Raw genomic sequence first — 21,469 nt, 5'->3', positions numbered from 1 at the left:
AAAATCTCCAAGAGGTTAAATACTTTTTATACTGTATTTCATATGAGTGGAACAAGAAGACGGGCATTGAAAAAAGAGACTGTTTTGATGAGACATATTAACATACTAAACACAAATGACAGAATACTACACTATCCCTAATCTTCAGCTTTTGGTTTGAAGACAGTGAGCCATAAATCTATTCAGCTATAAAATATATATATATATATATTTTTTAAAGGCAGCATGGAAGATGGTAATGAAAACAGATAAACAGGTAAATATTTTCTTTATGGAGATCCAGTTGCCTTACTTACTCAAAATGATAAAATACAATAACATATTTAGAATATATATTTTGCTCTTTGATGATTGAACGAGATCTTGAAATATCCAAACGCTCCACAGTTTATGAGGATCATTGGTTACATTGGATTTACATTTCCACCAGTTGACAAACCCTTCTCTTCCAACACAAACAGCCCCTTCTCAGTATTACTTTTATTGTTCAGTGACGAGTAATTTGCGTTCATGTGCCCAGTCTGTATTTAGAGCTGCTGTCCTACAACTTCTCAATCAAATGACTGTCTCATCACCTGAATGTCTTGTCGTTGAAAGAATTCAGTCATTTGGTTCAGGTGTGTTGGAGCGATGTCTAGAAAATCACTTTTGACCCTCGCTGCAGCCACGGCGTGAATTTGCCCGTCCGTCTGCTGTTCGTGCGGTGTGGACCCAGCTTGCAGAGGTTTGCCTGGAGATCTGCCACTGGGTTGTGGAAGAGCGGGTTCAGCAGGGGCGGAGTGCTCTACATGCATACAGCCATTGAATTATTCAGCTTTATAAATCATTGAGTCATGCCACTCCTTTCTAGGCCCTCGCCTCAGAGCTGCAGCTTCTCAGCCTCAGATTAGGTGAACATCTGACAGGTAAAAAGAAAAAAAAAAACAACAACAGAAAATTATGCAGATTTGTTTTACTTCCAGACTCAATGAATGGGTTGAAGCCATCATTTTTCAGTGACATGACATTTTATGTTCTCAAATAAAGCCGTTGAAAGTTGGTGCTCCTTTTTTTTTTTTTTTTTTTTTAAAGAAAGTTATTAAAGGTTAATTACGTTTTACATCAGACCGAGCAAAAATGGCCCATTAGTTTTTAACATTTGAATGCAGGCTGCTTTCTTCTCGGTTTCAAGATTTCAAAGAGAAGTTAAAACATTACCTGGAGTTATCCCTATGTCATTTTGGAAATATGCCATCAGTAGATACATTGTATTAGTGAAAGGACTGGGTGCAGTAATAAAGTAATTTACAATGCCATTATATAAGGATGAGGGCACTACCAGGAAAAGTGGAGTGAAGTGCAGTGTAGAGAAATGAAACCCATTTATTCCAGAGCCATAAAGAGGTATGGATACTGAGACAATAAACATCTCATCCACCCTACGTTTTTTTTCTGCGTTCCAGTACGCACTGTCCAGGTATTAGCAAAATGCTCATCTTTTTTTCTAAACAGCAAGAGGGATTTTGGTGACAGTCTGCATTCGTTTTACACTGCAGTTATAACCCTTCATGTCACATTTGTTTATCTCATCTACCTTAAATGAAACACACCCACTTTACTATCAGGTATATTTTATTCCCTGTAACCTCAAATGCTACTGTTCATCTAAGGTTCTCGCCTTACAGTGAAAAAAACACATCAGCACTGTGGCTGTCCGGCAAAATCTCATATCTCCATTTTTTGGTTTAATTTATGTGAACATCATTACTGTTGATCGCCCGTCACATCTTTTCGGATGTTTTTGCTAACACATTTCTACTGGAAAGTAACAAAAAAGGACATGTTAAATTGTCCAAACAGTAAGAATTTACATTCAGGAGCAATTTGTTGGTACGCAGAGATATGCAGTTTCTGTGTTAACAGTTGTGATTTCTATCTATATAGAGGTATAAAATCACATTTAAAAAGTTAAAATAAATTTTAAAAAATAGATTTTGGACCTCTTTAAAGGATACATAAAGAATGCAGTACTTCTCTGTTAAACTTGCTTCTTTTATTTTTGTATTTTATTTGTGTTTTGTTCAAGGTAGACGGATAGAGTTCCACTTATACTGACACTCAAAGTGCTTCACAAACATGCTCACATTTATACACCACACAGATCAGTGTGAACTTAAGGCAAAATCCCTTGCCGAGGGGAAAAATCGACGATTTTGCATCGACTGTTAAAATTGTTGAGGCATATATTTTTGTGTTTTGATTTCGTTTGTGTGTTTTATACGGAGCCAATCTGTGAAGAAAAAAGAAACTTGTGGCCATGAATTGTTATAATTAAGTCATTCCAGTGAAATAAATAAATTGTCCCCATAAGATATTAAGTCGTGCCCACAAATTGAACAAGTCGTTCCCACAAGTTGTTAAGTCAGTGGCCGTGATTTTTGTCTCCCAAATCACCAGGCAGGCTCCGTAGTTTTAAGGTCTTATTTGTAAAGACGTCCCAAACTATGTGGGGACTTATAATGGGGACTTAAATAAACAAATAACCAAATAGACGTGTGACAAGAAGAAGCTGGAATTGAACCTACAACCTGAAAAACAACTACCACTGAGCGACTGTGAATTTATAGGTGTTGATAAATTTTTCATAATGTCACAATTTGTGTCTTTTTCTTTTTTTTTACAGAACTGTCCTTGGTTCATTACAACTTTTTGCCTTTGACTTCAGTCAACAGGATCCATTCATCCATTATCTATACCCTCTTATCCTTGCAGGGTCACTTGGGGGCTAGTGCCTGTCTCATTGGGTAACAGGCAATGTACATCCTGGACAAGTCCCCAGTCCATCGCAGGTTAGTTTCTGGTTATTCCTTTCACCCATTTCAGTATCCTCTGCATTGGTCATTTGTCATTTTAACCATTTTTGGAGGTTGAAAACATAAACAATTATGCTCTGGTCAAACTCAAAGCCCAAAATTGATGTTCTAAATCATCACAGAGCTGGATCAGTCTATTTAATTGGGTTGGCAAAGTAACCCAAATCTATAGTTATTTTGTTTGTCGGTTAGGATGTTGCGGGGCCCAGACACTTAACTCCAACATGCCCACTAATCTGTGTCTGCATTTATATTCCATATTGCTGGATTCATATGTGACAGCAGTTGGATGAAAGATTGTGGGTTAAATTGGTTTGAGTGGTTGGCTTTGACTAGAGCACATTTCATTTGTCATCCAGAGAGGACAAAACACCAGAGGATAACAGAGGATGGAGGACAACAAGAACATACCAGGAGGAACTGACAACTAAGTGGAAGAGCTGGTAGAGGTATCAGCAGAGGAGAGTAATTACTGGTTTGGAAAACGGGTGATTCTAATTAACAAACAGGTTGCTGCTGTGGGAGAACTAAAGAGGATGACACCAGAGGAGGGAGACAGAGAAAATGGCAGAATAATCAAAAAAGGAAAACAAAGGGATTTGAGAAAGTAAAGTAATCGAAATGAAGCTAGTAAATAGAAAGCTCAAAACCAAAGACTCAAATCACAAGAGAAATGTTGGATTAAGATTAAAGGACTGAACTGAATTTAGCAAAAGAAAACAAAAGCATCTACAAGAATACAAAACAAATCCAAAATCACATGGAACTCAAGCCTTTCTTATTGTGACAAATATTGAATGTTTTGTACCCAGAGGTTTTAAGAGGGTAGAGTGGTTTTGTAGTGATCCATGTCTGAAATGGAGGTTTTTGCATATGAAGCGATGGACATCGTGTGCCTTATGGTAGGACTGGTTTTGAAACCATATAAAATAAACCAGTAGTCTAGTTAATATTGACTTTTTGCTGCTGTCCGTGGTGCTGAAATATCTTGATTGGGTCTGAGTTGTCTGTTGTGCTGAATCTATCTATCTATCTATCTATCTAATCATGTTTTTTTCTGTCCTTGTGGTGGGGTCAGCCTCCCCTCACAATCAAAAGCCTCTCTAAGTGGACACGAGGCAAAACGATCCTCTTCCTGACATATCGAATGGCCGTTTAAGGTCGCGCTATTATCGATTGGCTCTCGCGATTGCAAGCTATTCCCTCCCCCAGGTTCGTCTGTCCAATAGGTGAGAAGAGCTGACTCTTCGGGTCACCCTTAAATCTGGATATGCAACATCACTGCCCATTCACACAGGCGCGCACGCGCGCAAACACGGACACACACGCGGCTATTTGTGGAGTCAAATCAATTAGGTCTCGTAATACATTTTTGTCCTGTAATGAAGAAGAAGGAGAAAAAGAAGGATTATGATGATGATAATGATGATGATGATGATGATGATGTGAGGTCCAGCCTTTCTCTCCGCTGACGCTTCACGTAACGTGGCAACAGCCCTTTAAAGAAGGTGTATGAGACAAGTGACATCACGCTTTATATCCAGAAGATTGATGCCAAAAAAAATGTCAGTTTTAACAAAAAATTTTGATTATTTATTTACTTATTTATTTATTTATTTTTTCAAAATGTTAGTGTTATTATCCAGTTCATGCTCCCCTGAGTTGCATCTGAAAACATTTGCAGAGTACTGCGGCTTTAGCGCAGAGCATGTGCTTGCTGGTCACACCTTGGAACGAGCACCAATGTTTTGGTGGTGGGATGAAAAAAAAAGTAGCCTCGAGCAGAGGAGAGAGTGAGGGAAGAAGATCCTCGACTCACTTTCAGGGAGGGAGGGGAGAGAAGTGAGCTCTCTTCGTCCATTAATTTCCAAACGTCTGTTGCTAAGAATAGCCTCTCCCCTCCACCTTCCCTAACAAACACATGCAGACTTGCGCGCTCGCACTGTGACGCGCAGCTTCCCCCCCTTCTTCTTCGTCGTCGTCTTCTTCTTTCTGTTACACGCTCCCGTGTGCGCGCAGTCATTGTCAGCTCGGGTTGCAGCTGTGTCTTTTGCAGGAACTGCATGATGCCAACGTCAGTCACACACACATACACGCGCATCTGGCTTATAATAACGCTTACCCTAATATGGACATTATAAAATGTGTAACACCTCATCCCCCCCTTCAAATCAATTGAATATTTTACGCATAACTGGGGTGGCTCAAGTGGAATGGGCGCGTCTATACTGCAGCCAGAAACACCTGGGGAGAAACAGGCTATGAACGAAGAACGAAGCGTCCACCCGTGGCATACGTGTGCAAGTTGCGTGCGTCATGCGCCGTACCCACAGAACACAGTTTAGACAAACTGGTTTTGCTGGCGGCTTAATTTAATCGGCTTGATATTTAGAGGAAAAAAAAAAAAAAAAAAAAAAACACGATCCCCTCCCCTTTCTGTTTCCTTTCTGTCCATACACCGATCGATCTGTCTCAATATCCATCCATACGTTCGTTCGTCCGTTTGTCCATCTCCCTCTCCCCTTGAGGGCTGCTGGATAAGGAGGCCCTCTCCAGTGAAAGAGAGAGAGAGAGAGAGAGCGAAAGAGAGAGCGAAAGAGAGAGAGAGAGAGAGAGCTCTTCCAGGACATTTGGGCTCATCGGTGCGGATCCAAGACTGTTCGGGGTGGAGATGGTGAGGGATATTTTTCTCGGCACCTCCTCGATCGGCCGAACCTAGATCATGAGAGGGTGTGAGGCGGCGAAGAACAGCCTTGTCTTTGACGACGCCGTCCCTTTCCTTCCGCTTCTGGATGGATGCTCGCTGCAGGTGAGGGATTGAAGAAGAGGACAGTGTGGTTGCAACGAAGAGGACAGGAGAGGATGCTTCTGAATTCGTTTGATGAAGAAGAAAAGACTTTTATGTACATCAATGACAGCGAGGCTCCAAAGGAAAACGGTATTTTTTTCCCCCCAACATCTTATCTCTGAATGGGATTATGGGATCAGATCTGAGATTGACAAATGTCACATTTTTTCTTGGTGTCAAGGCTAGTCAGAGCGCACTTGTAAAGCAGCTGTAGGGCGACGGGAGCCACATTATTGCCACACGCTGTATCAAACATTGCGGATGTTCCAAAAATAAATAAATAAATAATTCTGGCTCTCCCTCCTTTTTTTTCTTTTCTTTTTTTTTTTTTTTTTTTTTTTTGCCAATTCCTTTTTTATTATTATTATTTGGAACACATTGAGAGAACGTCCGTAAATCTATTTTAAAAATCTCTTTATTTATTGGGACCTGAGTTTTTATCACAAATTCTAATATGAAGAGTGAAGAAATGAAGCGTCCAGGAAGGTGCGGGAACATCTGGTGCGCTCTGATCCAAGCATGAACCATACAGAAGAACATGAAACATTCATGTTTAACTCGATAGTCTCCTCATGAGCCCATTTTTGGAGGCAAATCCTACTTTTTATGGACATAAAATCGGACTAAGATTGAGACGCCCAACAGCACTACCCTACAGTGCAACCAGTCAGCCAACCGACCACACATTTAATTTCCTCACACCCACAGTTGGCCGTTGGAAGAGGCACACAGAGGAAGGAGACGCCGTAGGCTTACATGGGCGTCCTCGTCTGCTGAAGCCGGGAGGTGCAGGTGTTGATCGGCAAGCTCGCAAGGCAACCCCCGTTGTGCATATGAGACGTTCGGATCCAGATGAGATGTAATGTGGTGTGGCCACACAGCTGTGCATTGGTCTCCTTTTCCGCTGTTTCGTGAAGATTGGCATCCAAGATCGGTGTCCGCTGAATGGCGCGGTTCGGAGACGAGATGCCGGGCAGGTACGGCGGGGGGCCCGGTGGTGGAGGGGGCCCCGGGGGCCGCGGCGGCAGCAGGCAAGGCGGGCCACACGGACATGGCCACGGCCATGGGCACGGCCACGGCCACGGACCACCAGGAGGACCCGGGGCCCAGAGAATGTATAAGCAGTCTATGGCGCAGAGAGCCCGCACAATGGCCCTCTATAACCCCATCCCGGTACGCCAGAACTGCTTCACTGTCAATCGCTCGCTGTTCATTTTCAGCGAGGATAACTTCGTGAGAAAATACGCCAAAAAGATCACCGAATGGCCATATCCTTTTTCAGGCGTTGTGCAGTGAGTAAACATTCATGATACAGGTCTTGCCAGTAGGTAAGTTTTCAAATATAGTAAGCTAGTAAGTAAGCTATATATATATATATATATATATATATATATATATATATATAAGTGTAACAAGCCGGACTATCTATGTGAGGTGGCCGAAGAAATGCTGACTATGCCATTTTCAGGTAATTAAGTGGAGGGCGGGAGGCTGTTGATCCCCATCAATCACTTATTCCTTTTAATTTCATGTCAAAGTATCGCAGGATTTGCTTGATATACCTGTCTGTGAGAGGTGTATGTAGTGTGAGCGTGTGATAAGGGTGGGAGGTTTGGGGGGGTGTCTAGGGGCCGCCGCTGGTTGCTGATGTCAGCATGTGCAGCAGGCCCGATGCCTAGTACAGAGAAAGTGGCGAGAGGAAGTGGAGTTGGAGGGGAGGCGAGGGGGAGGCCAAAAAAAGCACAATATTGGTGTGAACGTGTGTTTGGGTGAGTGTGTCCTTGCTGTACACACACTCCTATCAGCGTGATGCAGGTGTCTTTATAGATAGGATGTGCAGGAGACATAGCAGGTAGCAGTCTGTATGGTGTATTAACCCCAGCATTAAATCGTGACTGGAGTTTTTATCCCCCCACACACACACATTTTGAGGCTTTCTGCTCTTAATCGGCCAAGATGCAGGCATCACTGAAGTAATGTCATAATTTCCAAACTGCCTGCATGCACTCTGTTTTGCAAGTGGCGGGGAATTCTTCCCATCAACCTCCTACATTTGAGTTTTCATACACAATTCATGCTAAAGGCAGCAAGTAAAGTGAAGGTTTTCATGTTGATATTATCAGTGTGCACCTTTTGCATTTTCTTTCCCCCCACATTGGTTAATGGCAAGAAGGGAAATTGTAGTAATGATTGTGCCGACGCCTGAGCCATGACATAACTGCACGCAGTAATTGGTCTCTTCTGGCAAAATGCAGAACTTAAAGAGCCTTCGAACCAACACTAAGTGGCAGACGTGTTGGTGGAAAAAGAAGTTAGTCAAAGAACTCCAGCATAAAATGGTCATTGTACAGTTCACTTGGACAGATCACTTGGACAGATTAAACATAGTCTCTGTTGAATTCATTCAGTGTATGATGCTCTATCTTCAAACGGTGTAATCCAACAAAACATTCTGAACTCTGTCACCAGAGTTTTGAAAGCTTTTATCAGTATTAACTTTGTTGTACCTATAGGATACAAAAGTAGATGAGTTTGTATTCACTTTAAAGAATAACCTCTGTTGGATTTCAAGCTACGAAATGTCAGGTACTGCATTTCTTTGCAGTAATTTTGATTTTCTTTATAATTGTATTTATTTTATGGAGTAAATTTTTGGGAGATAAGCATGGCTTCTTATTCTTTTGTCCCTCTGGTACTTTCAGTGATTGCATTGTGTTTTTAATATTCAATACACAATAGTGGCTTCACAAAAATGAGACTGCAGCTGCAGAACTCGATGTTTTCCCCTTTAACGTGTTTCGAAGAATATCTCACTCAAGGTTCAATTGGTCTCCAGGGGCTTTTGTGCTTGTGAAGTTGTTTTGATGGCATAAAAAGCATTTAAATGTGGAGTTAAGTTTTCATGGTGAAATTTGAAGAACCATTTAGATTTTACTATCGCAAGCCATTTTAGACCTTTTGCAATGCGCCGTGGTCAATACCATAAAGACAAGTTTTATTGCAGCTTCAAAGAATCTTTACAGTAGAGTTCACATTATGTTAAATCAACCAATTATCCAGTAAGATAAAGACGAATGCAACTCTATACGTTTTCTATACCGCAAGATTTGCAAGTGCTTGATTGGATGATGTTATAACCTCCCATAACGCAAGACAACGGCACTGGGTCTAACACAAAAACAGTAATCACTAAGCAGTTGATGTCAGAAGCAAAACATTATTTTACAACTTATGGAAAAATCTCAATCACAAGAGAAGAAAGACACAAGGAAGCTTTAAGCTTCAGGGTCTCCAAGGCCCAAACAACAAACAAAACACCCTCTTATAATTAAAAAAAAATAAAAATAAAACAACCACTTTCTCGATGAGAACTGAAAAAAGGTACAACAGCTGAACTCACTAGCTAACCACAAACCAGGAGAAAAACATTTTGCGGCAAAAACGTCAGATAACCCCTACCAGCTTCCACTGTGAATATAAACACACTGTTTTAGTGAGACACTTAATTCCTCACAATATTGCTCACAGCAAGATCACTGAAGTCCCCACAGACAACAGTCAGCAGACAGACAAGATCACTGCAGATCAAGGCCCAGAGGGGGAAAAAAAGGGTCTGACATCTTTGGCATGGAGCTGTTTATGGAGTGGCTGACGAGCTCCAACACCTTTTACCTGTGGTAGTCAGGTAGACCTGAAACACAAAGAGAGAGAGAGAGAGCTCTCAGGAAGAGAGCCCCTAGAGGTCAGTGACTGTAACAAATGACAACCAAATGCGTAAAAATAAATTGGTATGGTCACATGGTCACTATTCATATTTTGGAGCTGTCAATTGGCAATATTACAGAGAAAATGTTAACATACAGTTCTCTCAATACAGCACTTATCTCAAGATTTTCTCATTAGAAAGTCTCTTTCCAGTTGCATGATGCAACAAAACCGTGCAGAAAAAGTAAATTGGAATATTTCTCTCTAACTGGGTTAAGATTAGGACTGTGAGAATTTAAATTAAAATCTTTTCTTCCTCGTTTGTCCCCATCATACCATTTTTCAGACCATTTATTTATTTATTATTTGGTAAAAAGTCTACCCAAGTACAGAGAAACCGATCAAGTGTCTATAATTTATTATTTAAAAATTACATAGTCAGATGGACCAAAACATAAAGTTAAGTGGAAATTTTGGTATTATTAGGACCAAAATGACAATATATCATATAAATAACAAAATACAACTTTCCAAATCAGTTTCTTTCAACATAAAACTTTTAAAACATTAACAAAAACTGCAGGTGTGTGTCTTCGTCTGGTGAATTGTTGATTAAAACATATTTGCTTTTCACTTAGTGGGTAGGGAATCCAAAAATTTTTACCCAAGTAAGAATAGTAATACTTTACAATAAAATTACTCAAGTGAATGTAATTGAGTAAATGTCACTAGTTACTACCCAACTCTGCTGGCAAGCACCAAGGCTGAGCAACTCTGTCACAAAATACACTGACGCTACAAAGGTGAATATTTCATTATTTAAAAACAAAATTCAGAATTCAGATGCATCATTCTGCAATTTCAAGATGTTAAAATAAGCAATGACATATTACTTTGGAGTCTGAAACATGATATTGTGTCTGTTGCATGTTGTAAAAAAAATATTTGAAAATAGCAGTTTGTGTAGTATGTAGGTAATTTAACAATATTTTGCATTAAAATGGCTTAAATCTGTTCATTTTAAATATTCATTGTTTCTAGTTGACATTTTTGCAATAGAAACAAAATGACGCACGTGACAGGCATTTTCTTTATTCTTACTTGCTTTTTTCATTGCATCACACCACTGTGCCTGAAGAGTCACCAAACATAATCGGAGTCAAATATGTTGTTGACCACTGTATTGATACACAAATCTACTGTACCATCAAATCCTCATCTGCTCAAAACTCATGCCACGCTATAAAGATTGGAAGTTAAAACCAAATAGTCTGAAGTGTAATATAAAATATTGTATATTTTGCTCGCTGGTGCTGAGGGGAACAAAAAGCTTTTTTTTTTTTCTCACTGTAAATAACTATTAAGTTTCCCAAAAGTTCAAAATTGGGATCCAGTTACACCTGCTGTCCTGTGCACATACGCATGCGGTCACGCTGCATTCTGACCATATGGCGTCTGCATCATCCGCATGCTCTTAAGTGCTTTTTCCTCCTGATGCTGTAAATGGAGAGGAAGTCAATATATGTTCTATCTATAGCAACAACGAGCTCCGCTTGAAATACAGTGCTGAGCAAAATGTCTTGAACCTACCTCACATCTTTATATTACTGCCTTAATACTTCAAATTGTCTTTGCAAGTGATCTTAAGTAATATTTTTACAGGCTTCCGAAGGTCTTTCAGAGGTTTTCTTTAGACTACAGATCCATTCAATAAATTTGATTATTACTGAAAAAGTCAATTTATTTCAGGAACCTCATCACTAAGTGAAGCACATTACATAGATTAATTACTTGCAGATTGATGTTTGAAAGCTTTTATTTATGTTAGCTATGATGGTTTTCTGCTTACCTTTAATGACAAAATCACATTTAATATTTGAAAATTATATCAAGTGTATATTAAAAAAAAATACTACAGAAATGTAGCCTTAATAAAAAAAAATGCTTGAAACCTGCTTAGGTTTTCAAAAGGTTCTTTTACTCTGGCAAATGATAAATATTTTTAATTTATTAAGTATTACTGGATACGTGTTTTCAGCTGAGTATGTTTATCTCATCGTATTCAAAACTATTTGTTTTCATTGCTATTGTTTCCCTGCTGCTTCTCTCTGACCTGACCTACGACTCGTTCAGAAGATCCAGGGTCACGGCATCATGCAGTAAACCAGTGTTGCACATTTACAAAACAAGCAAGTCTGAAACAAAAAGATACAAAAGACATGCAAAAACTCCCTTCTTCGTTTTTCCATGTTAGTTTTTTTTATAATACCAAATATAAGACTAATGCAATACAGTTGTTGTCTTGCACCAATATGCTTATTTCCAAAGAAGCATCAAGCAGAGCCAGTGAACTTAACATATTTATTTAACTTGAATTTTATCACATTTTGCCATGTTACAACCACAAAGTTTAACGTTCTATGAGGTTATGTTTGAGATAGATGTGGTAGACAAAATATGATGGATTTGTATTCAGCCTCATTTACCCTTCAATAAAATCTAGTGTTACTAAACGTATTTTAGGAGTCACACAATTACTGAATAAAAGTAGCAAGAAAAAAGTCATGGGTAAAACTAAGCTATCAGAATTTCTAATTACAATTTACCAAAAGCAGCATCCATTAACCATCTTTCCTTGGCTAATGAAAAGATGAGAAGAGCTAAATTCACACAGTAACTGGAATAAAGTTTCTTAGGGGTTGCAGCAGACTTGAGACCAGGTCATAAGTTCAATTGAATTGTTTGGATTTAATACGAGTCAAATTCCGGACCTCATCCGACTCACAACCTTTAGCAAGACTTGAAAATAAGAGTTCACAGATGCACTTAATCAATGTTCAAAAGAGAAAGGACAACGATTCAGGCCCCAGATATGGAAAGCAGCTGGTAGAGACAACCTGAAATATGTGTAGCTGTGACTGCAAAGAAAGACAGTTCTGCACAGTATTGACTCAGAAATCTGGCAAGAGTCACAAACATAATACATGGAGGATTGTGGCCTCAGTGTAGCAGAATGTAATGAAGCTCAAGAAGTATTATTGCTCTTGCGATGCTCTGCCGTTGTCACATAAAGAGAGCATATGACAGTAGGTCTATATATTAATATGGAAAACACAGGAGATGTTGTGCTATGGTATGAAATTTCATCAAAAGCAAAGTAAAGCAAGAACTATCCTACCAAACAGATTTATGACAATATGAAAATGACATGTTTGCCCATCAATTTAAATTTTTATAACAGTGGCATAATGTCAGGATTTTAGATTTGATGTTCTGCCATTAGATTTCTCCTGTGTTGTTCTTTATTCTTTCATTCCCTTAAAATTCCCCGACGTTTCCTTCAGGTGGCTCTGTACATTTGACTCTTGTAGTTTTTTTTTGTTTTTTTTTAATCAGTAAACCCACTCACCTGTTCTCCTTTCACAGCATTCACATTGCTTAGTTTTTTGTTTCCTCACTTCTTGTCAGATCCAACTCTTACCATGCCTGTTTGTGCATGGTAAGATGATTGTTGCGACTTACTCTTTCTTGTGTGCGTGTTTCTTTTTGTAGCCCGATTTCCTTCCTCCAGGCAGCGTTTTGGTTACTTGCATAAAAAATTAGGACAGGCGTGTTGCTTATCTGCCTACCAGCTTTTAATTTGTATGGACATTCAACAACGTAATATAAAACAAACATGCATATTGTTAATTAATGAGCAAGCTCTGTTTCCTAGTCTCTCTTTAGTAATATGAACAACTGGACAATGCTTACTAAAGAGCATAGTTAGGCTATTATAATTCTAGATCTGCCATAGGAATACATATTCTATTTTTATAAATGGACAAGCAATCATGCAGTCTAAACTCATAACTAACTCTGCCCAATATTAGAAGAAGGTAATATTCTGAAATATTGGCATTGCCCTTTTATCAGCCGCAGACATTGTGCCAGTCATAATTTAATTAAAGTCATCAGGACAATCCGAGCGACAAAAGGGGAACGAGAGATGCACAAATGAGTCAAGAAGCAGGAAAGGAGAAAGGGACCAGTGTAGTTTTAGGTGGTGATCTACATTCACTGCAGGATCTAAATTATTCATTTGCTGTTCTCTAACTTGCTTTTGTCAGCTGATAATGTAGGATACTTGACTTCTGTTTGTAGAAGTTGTCTTGTATTCATCTGTGTTCTTTCATGCAGTCTTTTCTTGTCTTTTTCCCCTGCTCGTTTTTCGCCGGACGGCTCGCATGGTGTCTTCTGTTTCTCGTCAGTCTAAATACGTCCGAGTGCTGTTGCTTGTCTTTGAACCGGCTTGGACGTAACAAGTGTGGCTTGAAACAAGTCCTGTTGACAGAGAAAAAAGAAAAGAAAAAAAAAGGTGGAATCTCCACCTTCTCATTCCAATTCTTTAGCCTTTTTTCAGTGTAAATAAATGCTTGAGAGCAGGCATTTCACAGGATTCTGGTGTTCAGACAAGAGCTGAAGAAAAACGTACTAACGTGTAATAGCTTTTAATTAAAATAAAAAAAATCAGCAATTATTACTACGGCAGATGAAATAACAAAACATTGATTAAATTAAAATGGTTTTATCTATGTTGTTTACTTGGTAACTTGATTTTAATATTAAGCCATAAGGTCAATAAAAAACCCCCAAATATTACGTTATGAAAGCATTCGTGGAATAAGACCTTAACTTTTGGAAACATGTCCTGTTGTTTGATTAAACTGATGTTGAAGTGTTTGGCCGTTTTGGCAAAAATTATTCATAAAATCTGGATTTTTCCAAACCTTGGTAAATGGTCCACACCTAGTTGTTTGTTATATTTTTATTTATTGTTGTGGCAGAAATTCAATAGTGACTTGAGAGGAAAAAGGGCAGAGAGAGAAGGAGGAAGAAATGCAGTAAATGGACCAGACCTGGGGATCGAACCGGTGACCACTCTGTTGAGGACTTTAGCCTCGTCTTGTGGTGCGCTTACCCTCCCACTGAGCCATGTGGTGGCCCCTCACTGCTTTTAAATAATTAAAACAATTTAAATTACATCTCAGCTTAGTTTTCATGCCTAACTATGATCCCATCTTAAGTGAACAGTGACACAAGTGTGCAAAAGTCTAGTGTATTTTAGGCTTTAGTTGGAGAATACTTAAACATGTTAAAGTTACACTATACAGTTCTATTTGATTTTATTGTTTTATGACGTTTGTAATCAACCAATCTGACTAAAGCAGAATAGAAACCATCAAAGCAACTGGTTAATAGTGTTAGGGTTTCAAATAATAGCCAGCAAACATGAATGCAACCTTAATATGTGGCTCATATTTAAGCAGTGATGTGCTGAGATTTGATCATTGAGACAGTATTTATTGGTAGTCTGGGTCATGTATGGGCATTGTTCTGCCAGTGCCAACCCCAACCAGATCCCGGCTGCACAAAAGAACAGGCAACTAAATTGACATTCATCCTTCTGATGGAAAACACCAAAACCTTTTGTCACAGTCCCAAGACTGTATTGGCTAGCAGCAGCTATTTTTAGTTGTCTGTTTTGCACGAGGCTCTTGGCCAAATGTTGCAAAGTAAAAGTTTGGCATTTGAATGAGTCAGTCTCACATGAAGGTGAAGGATTTTAATTGGATGCAACAAGGTGACTACTGCCTTTGGAAACTTTGGTCCATAAAGCAAAGGGGCTATTTCAGAACAGAAACAGAAAAAGAACAGTTTGGAAGACAAACATTATTGAGAGGGCAGACAATTAATTAATTGTGTATAAATTAAACAAAGTTGTGAAAGTTGTACTTAAGATGTTGTTTTATTATTATTTTTTTTACTTGAAAGGACATTCTGGGATGTTTAACCTGCATTGCATTGCCACAAATTAAATCCTTTAATGGAAGATGTGTTTATTTTATTCCAAAATGTCCATTAGCTCAGACTAATATAATGATATACAATCAAACTGTAAGGGCTAACTTTAAGAAACTTACACCCTTTTGCTTGCCTTTCTTCTTCTCTCTTTTGCTGACATTCTTTTTGATGGATATGAAGTGAGGTTTTGTCATTTCTCATGTTTCACAGCCTCTTTCCCCCCACCCCGCTTTCACTCAAATATGACTTATCATTCTCTTCCAGCTCTCGACGACGGCACTTCTGTTACTATATAGAATTGAGTCTATTTGACTTCTATGATGTTAATTTAAAACATTAGTCTCGATGTTTTTGGGGAATATTTTGCAGAACATTCTGACGGTTGCAAGTGTAGTTTAGCATTTTTTTAATTGGTTTTCAGAAATGTTGCTAGGTGCATGAGTCTGTTGGCACACATGCAACACTTCTTGTTCTGTCTCTGTGTCCTTTGGGCACAATCTGCCTACCTTGTAACTTTGGCTGTCTGGTAATAAATGTGTGAGTTGATCCATATCCTTAGCCCCTAGGCACACTCTCAGTTGCACACAAAAACAATAAATTCTAATCTTTCAGAATACTCATTTCTTTGTTACATAATATTTGCAAAAGCTTTCATCCTCAGTGTCTTAAAACATGTTTTGAAAATTATTAGATTATGGGGGTTTAAGCAAAAATCTCATTCCCACTGCATGCTGGTACCTCTGGAACATTTCCACATTTTATTGCATTACAACCACAAGTCAACACAAAGTAGCTCATAATTGCAAAGTGAAAGCAAAACAATACATTGTTTTCAAACTATTTTATAAAAAAAAAAAGAAAAAAAAAGAAAAAGCGAGATGCGCATTTGTATTCAGCATAGAATATCCAAGAGCTATTTTTTACACAGGTGACGGTGCGTTCAGGGTTATGTGTGTCTTACCACACATGATGTGTTGCGTAGCTGTAAAAGCTTGATGTTGGTGTTATGGGAAACAGCCAGGTTCTGAGTCCCCTGCATGTGATGAAGCAAACTGAAAAGAGGACGTCTCTCTGCTTTTATTTCAGCACCCGGTGTCTTCGTGCCACTCTTCCACAATTAATACTCGTCTCATCGATGGATCCTCCCACTTGAGGGGCGACTCGCTACTGTAGGCCTCTTGGCAGCGTCTCGTGATTTATGCTCTGCTTGCCCCGTCTATCTGTTTTGGTGCATGGCCAAGTCTTGTTGGGGTTGTAGTAAGAACATGTTGTTTCCATTTCCCCGATGTTGGACTGGGCACTGCTGCTTGAGATTGTTCGAAGCTTGGGATATTGTTTTATTACCTGCCCTCCCTGCTGGGTGTGTACCTTGGTCATCACAACGCTGTTTATTTACTCAGAAGCCTTTAACGTCTCAGTTCTGCTGAAATAAAATGACACTCAACTGGACACTGTGGGTTGCTCTTCATCGTATTTAGGGTCTGAATACACAAAGCCATACCTTTCAGACTTGTGTCATTTTCTATCGTCTGGATAATTTCTTGCCACCGTGTGTTGTTCTTTCATATTAAATCCCCGTAAAATACTTTGAAGCTTATGGTTGTGATCAGACATAATGCAAAACACTTTTCCAGTGCACAGAAGAGCTGGATATAAGAAACAAAGCTGTACAGTTTTTGAGCATCTAATTTGCTGTTTTACTTAGCCAATCAGTTGAGATTTTACTGCCTTCAGTGGTCATAACTTATTTAGATAATAGTTTCCGAGTGAGAGCTGAAGGCATTTTGGTAACGTAAGTGTTTCTTAAAATCTCATTTAGTTTAGTTTCAGTGGTTTGTAAATATCAGATTTCTATTCTGCTTATCAGGACGGTTGCAGTTGGTGACAGTAAACGCTCCTCATGGTATTTACGAGGTTTAGCACGTTCATCCAGTATGTTTTTCATCGCGGCTTTGACACCAAGCGCATGATCCGCACCACCTGGCCGTTCATGTGAACAAATTTGACCGTGGCAAACATACAAACATGACCAGCTGTGTCGCCGGTCATGGCTGCTCAAGCTGAAAACCGTCGCAAATCTGGTCATGGTCTTAGCATGTAGGCTGCATGCGAATCTAAAATGTGATGATTACAGTGTGAGCCTTTCTCCTTTCTAGAATCATTGTGGTAGCGTTAGATATAATATGTAAAAAAAAAAAAAAATCAGTAAGGCAAATATTAAATTGGAGTTAAAATTAGCTGTGCATTGTGATAGCAATCTGGGTGTCAGTTGCTGTCCGCTGCGGTCAGATCTCATGTGTGCAGATGTTTTACACAACATTTAGTTTATTTGATCCACTTGATTTGATCAGTCTCTGCATCACTGCATCATTTCAGGCATATATTTGAAACGCTGCACTGAGAGGAAATACCAGATACAGTCAGCGAAATTAGAAACTTTTACCTGTAGAGAGCACAGTAAAGACTCTGTTCTTCTAGTCGTTCATTTTCATTTTAAACTAAACACTTTATTGTAAATGTTTCCTTTTTTTCCCCCCAAGCCCAGATCTTCTTCCTTTCATGATTCTTCTCTGTTCTCTGTTTCTCTGAGCTCTGTGCTCTAACTCTGCTGAATTATTCAGTTCCAGTCGAGTTCGGACCAGTGTGTGTGTGTGTGTGTGTGTCTGCGAATGTGCGCACGCGCGTGTGTGTGTGTGTGTGTGTGTGTGAGAGAGAGAGGGGCACAGTGACGCTCAAGAGATCTATTTTTGGGATTCGGATACGTGGAGAGGGAGAAAATAGAGGGAGAGCGTCTGTGATGGATTGATTTTTTTTTCTTTTATTTATGCTCATGTTTTTTTTTTGTTTTTTTTTCCCTCTTGGTCATGTGTTGCAGCTGTTAGTAGACATACGCCTTTGGAGGCCTCCACTCTACCTGCAGGGCGTGCTGGCATGCTCTCAAACTCAACTCTGCTCACTCAACATACAAATACACGTCAGCAGTGAAAAAAAAGGGAGTAAGTGGCGTTTAAATAAGCCTGTACTGTCGAGTATATACGAGCACAGTTCACATTAACACAGTGCTTACGTTCCCTGAACATACAGCTTATGTGAAAAAATGTCACGTGCTGCCCAGGCACACACACACACACACACACACACACACACACACACACACACACACACACACACACACACACACACACACACACACACACACACACACACTCCCTCCTGCACACGCCACTGTCAGCATCTTGTAGAAAGTGACAGCTCGGCTATATGTGGGTGATGAGGGAGGGCTGGTGGCAGGGCGAGGGAGAGACAATAGCCTTTGTGTAGGAAGTAGAGAGAGCCACCATGATAGTTTATGAGCTACCATTTTGAAATCATGATTTTGTCAGCATATGGGCTTTTTAAAGGGCAAAAGTGACTGTTCAGTCTATAAGTTTGAAAGCTTATTGGACCAAATTAGCCCTGCTCGTGGCCTTGCAGAAAGTATTTATACACTTTTTTACATTTTGTCTCGTTGTTATATGTGATATGCAAATGCAAGATAGTGTATAATTGGATAGCATGAAGGAAAAGCCAACTTGCTATATATAAACCCCAGTTAGTTTATGCCTTATAGAACAGATTTAAAACTGCAGTTTTTATGTTTGGCTTTAAGCAAGATCCAAATGCAGGACACTTGCAGTGCAGAACAATATATATTTTTTTAAGAAAATGTAAACAGAGGAGCATCCAACATGCTACAAAGGCAATCAGGGAGAAGAACAGAGGATTAACAGGGAGATAATAAGGGTAACAGTAGCAGGTGATTCCATGGAAGGAGTCAGTGGAAAACAACGAAGAAAGGGAGCTATATATATACACAGAGGAAGGGTTGGAGCGTGACATAGGAGCCAGAGGGACTAATCAGGAAGCAATAGTGTGCAGCTGAGAGAGAAGGCAGGCAGAGGGAAGTGAGGAGATGAACAACAGCTGTGTAGGGAGTCAGGCTGAGGGGAGGAGGAAGCTAGAAAAGGGAGATATAAAAGGCCTGAAAGTAACTTAAATGATAAATGGAAAGAGAACACTAATCGAAGGAAACATGTCCAAAGCACAAACGATAAGAAGTAAATTGAAGTATTGAAGTAAATATTGTAGAAATAATGAAAACCAAAGTTGTAACACCTTACTTGGAGTATTTTGGGTTATGCCTCTACCAATTTAGAGGTTGACATTATTCTAAGCCTTTCTAGTGAAGCTCTAACTGTATGTTTAGGGTCTTTGTCCTCCAAGAAAGTGAACTCTTTTGCTGCCTCCAGCAACCGTCCATCTCCCCGTCAATACTTCCCAACTTCCCTGTGTCTGATGAAAAAAAAGTCTTCTCCTCAGCTTGATTCTTGCACATTTCTAGATTGTGATTGTATGTTTGTATGTATTGTTGGTTTTCTTCTACCCATAGCCTTTTGTGTGAAGCCCAGCCCAAACAGGTCAGATTTTGGTTCTTTCTGACCAGCAGTGTATTATTCCACACATTTAATGTGTCCCTACTTTTGACAATCTGCAAAAAAGACCTTTTTTATCATGTCCTTTCAACAATGGCTCTTTTCTTTATAGCCAATAAATACCAGATTTGTAGAGTATGTGGCTAATAGTAGTCTTTTCAATTGATTCTCCCACCTGAACCATTGATATCTGCAGCTTTTCCAGAGTTATCATGGCCCTCTCGTTTGCTTATTTGACTAATGCAATCTTTGCCTTAGTTTAGATTGACTGTCACATCTCGGTAGGTTTGCAGTTGTGCCAAACTATTTCCGTATCCAGACATCGAACGGTGATTTTAAAACATTGTCTATTCTTTGCATCTCTCTGTGTTGGTCTCCCACTAAATTCATCACTTTTACTTGCAGATGCAAATGTTTCATGAGGAAAGCACAGCCTTTTTTTTTTATATCTATTGCAACTAGATGTTTTTTAAAACAAACAAACAAACAAAAAAACAGCACCTAACAACCATGAATAGTGCTGCACTACAGGGTAATCGGAAATCTGAAACAAGGCTTTGAGTGAAGCCATGAAAATCTATTCAAATTTCGTCTTACAAGAGCAAAACGAAGCACTTCCACCACTTCGCCTCTTATCTCTGCAGCTTCAGATTATCAAAATAATTAGCTGGGTTTCAACCACACTGCTTAATCCCATTCATCTGATCAAATCTGAGCTTCTTAGGCAGAAGTGACAAGAACGTAGAGTAATTATTTGAGCTGCTCTGCCACTGCTCCATAATGTAACAGGGCACAGAGGAGGGAGTGGGAAGAACGGAGAGGAAAGGAATTAGAGATTTAAATTAAGTCTCGTAAATGAAAGAAGGGAGGGGGGGGCTGCACATTTATAAGATCTGCATTTTTTCCTACCTTTGTGTCCTGAAAACATCACAAAACCTTTGAAGATGAGTATTTTTTTTTCTAGGATTTTTCTAGTAATTTTTTTATTTTTTTCATGCATCCTTTAATTTAAGGCGGTTTTGGTAAAAATGTTTTTCTTAATTTAGAATGTATGTGAAAACATTCTAGACTTGTTTAGTGACAATGTTCATGACATTCACGACACAATAATGCCATTGATCAGTTTAAATCAAAGGCATCATTTTGATTCAACTTACGTCATTTTTGATTCTCTAAACATGCCAGTTTATTCCTTATGTATATAACTATTACATATAATTGCATTTCTCTTTGCAATAAGGCATGTGTGCTTGTAACAAAAAGATGGCAAGCAAACCTCCCAAACAAAATAGCTCGAGATAAATTTCCATTTTCGCACCAAAAAGATTATTTCCAAAACTTGGCCTTCAATAAACGATTGTCAGGATCTTTGATGGATTTTTGACCTTTTTCTAAAATCAAATGGCTGTTAGATAGTTTTAGTCTGCTTAGTAGTTTTTGATGCCTGAAATTTCTTTTTTTGTGTGTGTCTTTTATTTGTCGACTCTCCTAATGTCTTTTTAGGGCTAACCGCCCAAAACGAATGTCTTGGTCAGCCTTGAGAACTGGTGTCACTATTTATTTCAGAGGGCACCTTTGAAATGTTCAAAATTAGGTTTGGTCCTCGGGCATCTTTGTTTAAAATGTATTGCTAACTACCACAAACAAAGCATGTAGTCAGATTTCATTCTCCAGTGAGTGAAGAAAAAAAAAGGATGTTGGAAATGAAGAGTGGAATGAACTCAGATGGACACATTTTTAGTTGAGGT

At 39.1% G+C, this 21,469-nt stretch overlaps 1 protein-coding gene across 34 annotated transcripts in view; it reads left to right on the top strand.

Moving 5' to 3' along the window:
• The first annotated feature begins 4,475 nt into the window (after positions 1 to 4,475).
• Positions 4,476 to 21,469, top strand: part of cacna1aa (calcium channel, voltage-dependent, P/Q type, alpha 1A subunit, a) — an 83,387-nt gene continuing 66,393 nt past the window's right edge. For 30 of the 34 annotated variants that reach the window (XM_016676844.1, XM_016676845.1, XM_016676846.1 and 27 more), the window contains exon 1: positions 4,483 to 6,968. In XM_016676844.1, coding sequence (XP_016532330.1) covers positions 6,646 to 6,968 — 323 coding nt within the window. In that variant the 5' untranslated portion in view covers positions 4,483 to 6,645. Of the gene's footprint in view, positions 6,969 to 21,469 lie in introns of all 34 variants that reach the window. The other 4 variants (XM_016676841.1, XM_016676833.1, XM_016676832.1 and 1 more) reach the window with 2 other exon arrangements.

The sequence above is a fragment of the Poecilia formosa genome, unplaced genomic scaffold (genome assembly GCF_000485575.1).
Source record: "Poecilia formosa unplaced genomic scaffold, Poecilia_formosa-5.1.2 Scaffold142, whole genome shotgun sequence".
Classification (NCBI taxonomy): Eukaryota; Metazoa; Chordata; class Actinopteri; order Cyprinodontiformes; family Poeciliidae; genus Poecilia; species Poecilia formosa.
The sequence above is the reverse complement of the archived record's forward strand: the minus strand, read 5'-3'. Positions and strand labels throughout refer to the sequence as shown.